This window comes from Aplysia californica, unplaced genomic scaffold (assembly GCF_000002075.1).
Source record: "Aplysia californica isolate F4 #8 unplaced genomic scaffold, AplCal3.0 scaffold00758, whole genome shotgun sequence".
Lineage (NCBI taxonomy): Eukaryota > Metazoa > Mollusca > Gastropoda > Aplysiida > Aplysiidae > Aplysia > Aplysia californica.
This window is the reverse complement of record NW_004798028.1, coordinates 143,788-154,078: the sequence shown is the minus strand read 5'-3', so window position 1 is coordinate 154,078 and position 10,291 is coordinate 143,788. Positions and strand designations below refer to the sequence as shown.

Sequence of the window (10,291 nt, the reverse complement as noted above, 5' to 3'; positions counted from 1 at the left end):
TCAGCATTCTCACATGAAACCCTCCCATAGGCACAAGATTGTTACCTGTGCAGTCACAAAATGATTACTAGACGGTGTATCCCCAACCAGCTCACGAAGAGAAATTTCCATCTGATCAACTGTCTCCTCCAAGGAAGGTTTCCTCCGAGTGACTGCTGATTGGGCCCGAGGGTTCCTTGACTTTGACACGCCCATCCTTTGTAAAGCCTGGGAATATAAAAGTTTTCAATGTTCCTAATTTTGACTTCTGAACATACGTACATGATGAAATGGTATTACAGAACAAGACTACTTGAGAAAAAAACTAATCTGGTGCGAACAGCAAAGGTTCTTGAAGACCAAGTTTCCTCCCATGCATAATCAAGAAATATTCTGAACCCAAAATTATTTAGATTTAGGCATTGCAAAATATCTACAAACAAGCAATTCACCCCGTTATCAAAAGCTCTTCATTATCTCAACTTTGATGAGGCCCCTTTCTGTCCAGGTCTTAAAGCTGGTAGCGTAAAGAGGTATGACTTTACACTAACAATATCAAACATCCCACACAAAACAAATTGGGATACTGGGGAAACAAGAAAGGTAAAGTGATGAGTAAAAACAAAATTGAGCAGAAAAAACAACAACATTTCACACAATATGACACAAGGCTTAAAAGTAGTTTCATGAAATTAGAACTTGGTCAACATAAAAGCTCATCATCAGCACACAAAAAAAGTAAGTACTGCTATGACCTTACTTTACATGTTGAGTCAAAAATCTTGTAGTCTCTCTTCAATGATTTTCACTCATCCTGTCAAGAAAGGTCAAACAAAGGTTATGATTTTTTCTTAAATTTGCAGTTCCAACAGCATACTCCATGCCATCAGCAATCTCACCTTATTATGCCTGATGATTTTGGAATCAACGTCCTCCATCGCTAAAGCTGAATCTGTATTTCTGTGAAGTGGAATCCGAGACATGCTTTGTTGGTGATCTTGTAATACAGCTTCCATGTACAATTGACGGTTCTCCAGGTAGCGTTGCTGACACTCTTTGATCTCTGCTTGCACAGCTTGATAGTCTCTTTCCAATAACTTCAAGGCAAATCGCTCCCAGTGACATTCATTCTTCGTCTAGGGAGAAAAAAGTATAGATTACATTTCTTTTCCAAATTTGTGCAGGAAAAATTATGACCCAGAGGATTAGAAAATTCTCAGGTCATATCTGTAAACATTTTCATATACCACAACAGATTTTAGACATTTGAAACTTACCAAGAGAAAAAGTATTACAATACAATACCTAATTTAAATAGAAGTTCAAGTTGTTGTTTTTTTCCCACAATGATAAAAACCCAATAAGACTGGAAATAGAGATTCAAAATTTACTCAAAGGCGATTGCTTATTTACATTGTTTATTTTCAATGAGATAAAATCAAGCACACCAGAGGGTGGAAAATCAGTAATACGCACTTTTTAGCCAGTCAGTAAAATTTTTATATATTTACGTTACTTAAAAATTTCTATTTCAGTGAAAAGAATCACGCAATACATAGAAAGACAACCTTTGTTTGAACCTGTGAGTTCGGCCGGGCGATGGTCCCGTCATTTTTCATACCCTGTTTAGGTGGCTCAAGACCTGTGTTTTTCAAAAGAAAGCACAATGATCCTGTCTAAACCACAAAATACAATGTACATAGCAACAAAACAACACCTATTTTTTTCTTCACACTCTTGTTGCAATTGCACACATGAACTTTTAAAATATCCGTACTTCATATTTGCAATTTACTTTTCACAAAGACAAAAAGACTTTAAAAAAACCCTCGTTTATCTCTGCGTAAAAGAAAGCAAAAGATATGCCACATTTTACTGTGAGATTAAGGATCCTTTATTCTCAAGTTGGCCTATACTGAAAATAGTAAAAGAAAGAAGAGAATTTAAATTTACACTAATTTAAATAATTTTATTTAAAAAGTGGCAAGCTCTGTGTTAACTTACCAACAATGTTAGACAAATGAATAGTTGCATGCCGATCTCCTGTCCATGACCTAATGGTGGACAAACAAAGCAAAAAGGGGGAAGAAAAGACACAAATAACATTAGATTTTGGCATGGTGAAAATTATATCTCAGAAAAAAGCGGTTGAAAATAGGGCTACCCTTCACCCTCTGAGACCTAACATTGACAACACACTCTATGGAACTTTACAGCAACTGCAGCAAACCTGCACTTATCACTACATGGCATTTAGACAGAAGGGTGAGAGCCCAGCTGTTGCTAGATCGATAACAACAACAACAACAGAAAAGGGCTATGATAAAAAACCCAGTAACTTTGGCATGAAAATTAATCTTGTTTATCTAACGTCCAAAAAGTGGACAGCATTTGTTATTTGAGTAAAGGAAAGGTTGATAATACTACCATTGATTCTGTTCCTGAAGAAGCCCTTTACCGGGCGAAACGTTGAACTTATTAAATTTGAAAAGTCTACTAAGTCTCATACCCTTTTTTCTTCCCTGCTATCTACAATGATGATGATGATGATGATGATGATGATGATGATGATGATGATGATGATGATGCTGATTTTTCGTTTCCTTAATGGGCCTGACGGACTTCACGAAGAAATCTTCGAGTGAGATCGAGGCTCTTTTTCGGCTCCATTGCCAATATGCTCAGCGGCACCTCCACTCGTCCAAATAACTCCATTCGAATTGCCATTGTTCCTGGACATTCAAACATATGTTTGATATCCTCCTTTTCATGGCTGCATCTTCGGCAACATGGGCTGAGCTCTTCATTTACAAAGTTCTTATACCATCTTAAACTCCAATGATGGTCCGACCGCAGTCTCGCTAGCTCAACCTGGTCCCAGCGACATGTGATAGATTTTTGTTCCCGCTTATAGAAGGAGTACCTAGAATACACATCTTCCAAGTGCTGGTACTTAGTTCTACATGATGATGATGATGATGATGATGATGATGAAGATGATGACGATGATGATGATCATCATCATGATGATGCTTTTGCTCTCTTTAAAAAAAATTCACATTAAGGACTTCACTGTCATAAAAAAAACTTTGAAAAATGGCACAGAAAGAATTATATTTCACTCTCCATCAACAAAGTGTACAAACATAACAAGGATTGTTTGCTAATCTAAAATGACTAAAAACCTCTATCACAAAAGACAACTAAATTTCTTGTGACTATTCACAACTAAAATTAAATGCTACATAATGTGGCAAAGTTCCACTACAAACCAGCTATGCTGAAAGAACACATCTTGAAGCACTGTAAATTGGGATATTTACTCAGCCTCTTGCTAAATTTACTCAGGACAATACGGAGAGCATAAACCATCACTTTTGAGGGTGACCTAAACTTGAGCATTGCCATGTACAGTATAACCCTGATAACATGAATTTCACAGAACCAGAGCATTTGTTCGTTGATAAGCACAAAGCAGATTTCATGTTAAACAAAGAGTGCTAATAGAAGATCAAAAATGGGGAGGCCACTTCTTTCTATCTGTTGCAACCAGACCTATTTTTAATCGTTAATAATACATGCAGAGCTGCCAACTTTTGGAAATTAAAAAGGGAAACATTTTCAAGCTCACATGGATGCCTTGACCACACAGAATGAGGATCAAGGAGAGGTTGCAGTTATTTACTTGGTAATTTCCCAGGCTACTACTCCTTTAAGAAGGAAAAAACAAAGATGGAATTAATAAATCATAGCTGTTAATTATACAGATAATCTGAAAACAAATCAAAAAGGGATGCTCCATTTATAGTAGGGATTGTTGTCAGCTCTCAGTGTTGCACTGAATTTTCTGTCCCACTCATTTCCAATGCAGTAGGTGGTGAGAGTTTTCTGGTTGTTATTTTTTGGGGGGATTGAATGCCTGTTGTGTGATATGTACTGACAATTCAAGGCTACTGTGAAGGGGGGAAGGAGGAGAGTTAGCCAGGAGGTATGATGAAACAGCTCAAAACATGTTCCTGTCAACCAGATCTGTTAGGATTTTTGCTATGTCATGGGAAGTTGCAATGCATGGAATAAAAAGGGGGAAAATGGGAAATTAAAATTCTTTTGTCTTAACAGGACTCTAATATACATTAGCCTAGGGTTGTAATACAGAAATAAATTTAATAAGAACTGCTGTGATCAAAACATGGGATGAGCTGAAGAACCATTCTGTACGACACATATCTGTGTGTGCGTGTATGTGTGTACGAGGTAAAACACCAAACCAATATGCCAGGGTCCGGAAAATAAAGAAATATCTTTTCTTATCTTACCTCTTGATCAAAGAAATGAGACAGTTTAGTTGATCAGTTAGTTTCTTGTTATCTGCTTGGCAAGCTGAAAGTTCCTGTTTCAAAAGTTGCACAACATTTGATGCGTTGGTATCCACATCTGAGGCAACTTTTGAGCCAAATACATGAAGAGAATGATTTCCTTGCATCGTCAATATTTTTATATTCTGTAAGACAAAGTGATGATGTTTTCAGTGCATGACAGATTAAATGCTTTTTGCTATTTAATATCAAAATGAGAGAGAGAGATAGAGAGAGGGAAAGAGAGAGATAGAGAGAGGGAAAGAGAGAGAGAGAGAGAGGGAAAGAGAGAGAGAGGGAAAGAGAGAGAGAGAGAGGGAAAGAGAGAGAGAGAGAGAGGGAGAGAGAGAGAGAGAGAGAGAGGGGGAGAGATAGATAGAGGGGGAGAGAGAGAGAGAGAGAGAGAGAGAGAGAGAGAGAGAGAGAGAGAGAGAGAGAGAGAGAGAGAGAGAGAGAGAGTTTTAGTAAGTGTTTTACGGCACTTGCAAAACAATAAGGTCACATAAGTGCTGAAGATTAGAGGTGTTACAAGAGAGTAACAAACACAAAAAAGAAGGAAGAGAGATAAAGACGATAGATGTTTGATAGGAAAGAAGAAGCAAACCACACCTGAGCATCCGCCAATCACCCATCCACGGGAGAGAAAAAGAGAGAGAGTGAGAGAGAGAGAGAGAGAGAGAGAGAGAGAGAGAGAGAGAGAGAGAGAGAGAGAGAAAGAGGGGGAGAGAGAGAGGGAGGAGGGAGGTAGAAGAGAGAGAGGGTAGGATAGAGAGAGTCATATTTTGTGTGTGAGAGACAGTTTGATAAAAAAAAAAGTTTAAAAAAAACTTGTCTTCTGGAATACCGTATTTTCATCCTTACTAGACCACATCTGTGCCTTCTTTAGACATGTATCTTATTGAGATAGCTCTGATCACAAACACGAACAACAATTACACACATTAATACAAACATAACTTTCACCTTCCTCCCCCCTCCCCACCCCCAAACACCCACATATACTCACACATTGTCAAATACAAAACGTTAATGAAATTTGAGAATTTGGACATGGCATGTATGTAGGCCTATAGTCATAGAGGGATTGTATCAAGCTAAGTTGTTAAATTTATGAGGACGGAGTTTCAATGTAAGGAGGACATTGAGAAAGGGAAGGGGAGGAGAAAAAAATTCTTTTTATAAAGAACAATGTTTTTAAAACGTTTTCAGGGGTATCTAGATCTAGTTGGACCACTTGGAGTGCAGTTTTAACCCTGGTCCTGCTGGAGCCGGGTTTATATTCCCGATAAGCCTATTTCGGCACCCCGCCTTCATTCCGGAGGTCCTGTGTCAGTCTGGACCTGGCTCAGTGCATGCGCGCCGAGCATCATCCGTGTGATGACCTGGTTCCATATTCCCTCAGCTCAAGTGTGTGTGCGTCAGTCTGCTTGAGTTTGTGTATTTGAGGCCTACTTCTACAACCACCTGCGTTGGTTTTTATAACCGAGGCATATGTCTCATTCAAAACACGCCAAGTTGGTAGCTTTAGATGTTCGTCTCATGAAATTAGAACAAATTGACCCACTTAGAAAGAGGAGCTCGAAAGGATAGTCAGAAAACAAGACTTCCATTTTTCTATACAAAATTTTTCAAATGTGCTTGATTATGTTTGAAATGATGATGTTACCAGATAAAAATAAGTTTATTTGACAGTTTGGAATACCATTATGCAGGTAAAAAGAACAATTTGAGAACAAAACATTAGGAAATTGACCTATGATATGGCCTTTCGAACCCCAGATCATTCGTAACAACATCAAGAGCGTCTAAAATAGTTATTTGAATGTGCGTGACATACTCGTAATGTCTTGTCAGCTTATGAGAGGGGTTTCATGTATTTGTAACACTTTATAAATAGAAAGCTATAAAAGATAGAGCGTTATTTTCATCAACGATTAACTCGTTCCCATGGTATTCACCGCAAAAACACACGTTTCCAAGGCCGCTCACTGCACACAAACATTACACGCTGAGTGACCCCGGCTGCCCGCCGGGAAAGTCCGACTTAATAGGCTGCTGATAAGATTCGCATCTCGGCACAAGACACATGACAAGAGTTAACTATTAACGCTCTCGAGTTCACGCCCTTGTATATCGACCGATATCAGTCGATCGTCGGTGGGCCCAGAGCGAAGCTGGCTGTCGCTATAATAATTCGCCTAGAATCTGCTATGTGGTTTATTTCGGTAAAGGAATGGCTAAACTTTTATAAATACACAATTTGTAACTCCTTTTTCAAAAGAGTTAGCCGTTAGGGGTGCCCGGATAATGACCTCAATTTCCCGACTACTTTCGTTTCCTTCGCCTCCATTTTGTAAACAAAGAACAGCTGCTTGACTGTCTTCACACAAAACGAACAAGTTTTCAAGTAAAATGACCGATTCTGACCCCGATTATGGTCTGAATGACTCATTTAGTGAGTTTTCTATCGACGACAGAGACTCTGAATCAGATAAAGAGTCTGACAATGACGTAGCAAGTCCTCAACCAGGACCAAGTGGTGCAGCCAACTGGTAAGTGATGATTGCACTGAGCATCTATGAACAGCTAGACCTATCGAAACCTAATATTGGCCCGGTGGGTACTAAAACGTGTGTTTTATTGTACAAATTATTAAAATTTGGTGTTTTCTTATGAAATTGGTTAGAATTGATAAGCTTTTATCTTTTTTCTTATTTTTTGGCATTTTTTTTGTACCCAACGTGCGGTTGCTAGCTGCTTGTTTACGTTCAAAATGGTGGATCCTGAGACGATTCTCTTAGTTTACAACATTACAACTGATTGATAACGTTTGCTATCCACTGCAGTTTGTTATTATTAGTTCTAATTTAAATGTATCATCAATTCTTTATTTTTATGTGAACAAGGGAATAATTTGTTTAGATCCATGTGGCCTCAGCTCAGGTGAGTTGCGAGTTGTCATTTTTGTAAACTGAGTCTGACAATTGAAGAGTGGTATGATTGGAGTGGTGAAAAAAAAAAGTCTTGCTGGACTTATTCTAACATGCCTTGTTCCTGTGCATTTTCCGACAGGGGTGACTTCATTGGTTCGTAACATGATGCGGACGATGCAAGGTACCCAAGTTCAAAACGACGCTGCGGCCAGGCCTGCATCTCGATGAGGACGGGACCAAACAAGATGCAGAAATATCTGACACCAGGTGAATTTTTTCCCCAGTCCATTTGCATTTTTATAATCATTATTTTTTACAACAAGACTATAAAAAATCAGTAGATATTGCTAAGGCTCGGGGTTTTTGTCTCAAATAATGAAACAATTCATAATATGCTTTGCTTGACAATTCGTTTATTTTAGCTGTAACAAGAATTTACTGACAAATTGGGATGTCTATTAGGTTCAAAATTAACTGTTGCACTGTTGAACACTTTGTGTGAGAGAGTTTGTGTGCGTGTGTATGTGTGTGTGTGTGTGTGTGTGTGTGTGTGTGTGTGTGTGTGTGGTGTGTGTGTGTGTGTGTGTGTATGTGTGTGTGTGTGTGTCTGCGTGTGTGCTCTTGCATGAGAAGAACAGAGAAACAGAGGGGGGGGGGGAGGGTAAAAGAATGAGCGTGACGGAGAGAAGGGTTCATCCCGCACAGATGTACTGTGTGTGTACATTTGTGTGATTGAATGGTGCATTGCTGTGTGCGTTGTATAATTTGTAATGTGTACTTTGCTGTGTTGTTCCTGAATTTTGTATGTTGATGTACTGATATATCCACCTAAAATTTCCCTCGTGGATCCATCAAATTTATCTTATCATATAAATATCTCTTATCATGGATGGCTTTTATCAACAAATCTTTCTTGTGCATCTATTTTCCAACAGGTGCTTTCTTCACTCTTTCGAATGGAGGCTTTTGTGTTGCAGATCTGCACATACACCTACGAGTAGGCCAACCTTGCTGCAATGAAAGAGACTCGTCCATCTCTAGCGCAGAAAGTGTTCTCATTGTTATCATCTTGAGAAAGTTGAGAGAAAGTCTAGTGTCAAATGTAACAAGTGTGGAAAAAACTGTTTTAGTAGTACAAGAAACTGTCTTCTTTTAGATCATCCAGTTAGTGAGTATGAGTGATGTTTTTGTATTCAATGACATACTCTGGGTGGAAATATATGCACAAATGTTTTCGTTGCTATTTTTCAACTCAAGTTTTAATTCTTCTAGCATCACAGTTGGTTTATAAACCTTTTAGATGATGAATTCTTCTTTTATTGTCAAATAATGTGATTTGAATGTTTTTGTAGAAATGTCATAGCCTAAACTTGACACAATGGGAGTAATCAGAGAATTTTGTGAAAATTATATTTTCGGTTACAATTATCACCGCTTGTAATTTTCCATGTGCCACCAAAGTGTTCATATGGGTAAAAAATTATTCATTCTTTGTCTGTCATGAGCAGCAATGGACATTCTTTTAGAATATCAATAAATTTTGGGTCAATCTGATCATACTTTTTTTTCCTTCTTTATGTTTGTCAGTTTCATGTAAAATTGTGTGCGCAATCTATTTTTAGTAACAGTTAAAATAGGTCACCACTCAAAGCAGACATAAATAAAATTAATTGTTATCATTTTACTGTATTCTACATTCAATTTCCTTTACATAGATACATAATAAGCCTGGGTATAGTGCAAGACTTACTCACACCAGGGCAAAGATCTGAAGAGGTTGTGAATAAACACAATTTTCTTAAAAAGTGGTGAACTCGAGAGAGTTAAGCTAAAGGCTAATCAGCTCCAGCTAATAATTAATAATGAGGGAATAAGATAAGGTCATCCGTTTTGTTGTCTTTTCCCTACTTCTCAAAGTGAATAGTGATTCTCCGAACAAAAGATCTTTAACTGATTCCGTCCATTCGGCCGCTGACAGCGGCTCTGAGTTTTTCCGCTGCCTCCATTCGGCCGCTGTGAGCGGCTCAACGAAATCCAAAACAAAGGTGCACTTTTTAACATAGTTCCTACTTTTTAAGTTGTCGAAAGGAAGTAGAACTTGTAAACAAACCTGACCTCATTCTCTGAGCGCCAATATCGATCGAAACTCCACGAAATTCTTGCAAAAATCGTTGTTTTGTTGTCGCGATGTAGGCCAGATCTAAGGGTAAACAACACAGAGCCTGGTATAATAAGAAAGATATTCAACTAAATTTGCGAAATTCTTGCATAAATGTGTGCTAGGGTGATATCGCTACAATGTTGTGTTGATTCCTATGGATTATAAGGACTTGTAGAGCTGAGAAAATGCGGTAAGTCGAAATTTTCGAAGAGCTGTTGCGCAATTTTTTTTTCTCATGCGTTTTTGTCAGAAGGAAAATGCAATGCAAACAGATTATAGGTCATATTGTCATTGATATAAACAGATTCTTCTATTTATTCCCATCAGTTTGGTATATAACAATACCTATTAGAGTAACTTAGAGCTTCACAGTAATGCATTTCATTAAATAGATGCACCCCAGGTCTAAAACTGAACAGGGAAAAATAATTCTGTCCAGAGGCTGAAAAAAACATGGACGGCATCAGTTAATTCTTATTTCTCAAGCGATACATTTAGTAGTTGCATGTTAGTATAAATTTTTTAAAATCGTCTCTGTCAATTGCATTAGTCCTAGACCTAGATATCTAGATCTAGATCTAGTACTAGATCTAGTAGTTAGCCTAGTCTAGTCTCTTCAGCTGAATAATACTAAATGACTAATCGAATAGTTAATAGTAATAGCAGTGTTGACTTGAATAACCGGCTGTTTTAAGACAAAAGCCAATACAAAAGTGGACTCCAAGGACTGCAGTGACATAACAACAGTTTATGTCATCTAAACACAGCTAACAATAAAACCAGAAGTACGCACTAACTCCACTGGTCGTGTCGAAGAGAAAGCTGCATCCTCAAACATGAATTGTGGACGCCATATTGTTTAT

At 38.0% G+C, this 10,291-nt stretch overlaps 1 protein-coding gene and 1 long non-coding RNA gene across 4 annotated transcripts in view; one reads left to right on the top strand and one right to left on the bottom strand.

Moving 5' to 3' along the window:
- Positions 1 to 10,291, bottom strand: part of LOC101847530 — a 19,237-nt gene extending 8,946 nt beyond the window's left edge. The window contains exons 1-6 of one of the 3 annotated variants that reach the window (XM_005109245.3): positions 10,226 to 10,291; positions 4,296 to 4,480; positions 1,984 to 2,033; positions 1,548 to 1,621; positions 879 to 1,115; positions 46 to 207 (exon numbers count right to left, since the gene is read on the bottom strand). In XM_005109245.3, the coding sequence (XP_005109302.1) occupies positions 46 to 207; positions 879 to 1,115; positions 1,548 to 1,621; positions 1,984 to 2,033; positions 4,296 to 4,462 (690 nt within the window). In that variant the 5' untranslated portion in view covers positions 4,463 to 4,480; positions 10,226 to 10,291. Of the gene's footprint in view, positions 1 to 45; positions 208 to 878; positions 1,116 to 1,547; positions 1,622 to 1,983; positions 2,034 to 4,295; positions 4,481 to 6,292; positions 6,641 to 10,221 lie in introns of those variants that run through there. The other 2 variants (XM_005109244.3, XM_013088533.2) reach the window with 2 other exon arrangements.
- LOC118478628 lies at positions 6,671 to 8,821 on the top strand. Its single transcript, XR_004859186.1, has 3 exons — positions 6,671 to 6,886; positions 7,407 to 7,534; positions 8,203 to 8,821. It is a non-coding gene; the product is annotated as an uncharacterized LOC118478628 (long non-coding RNA).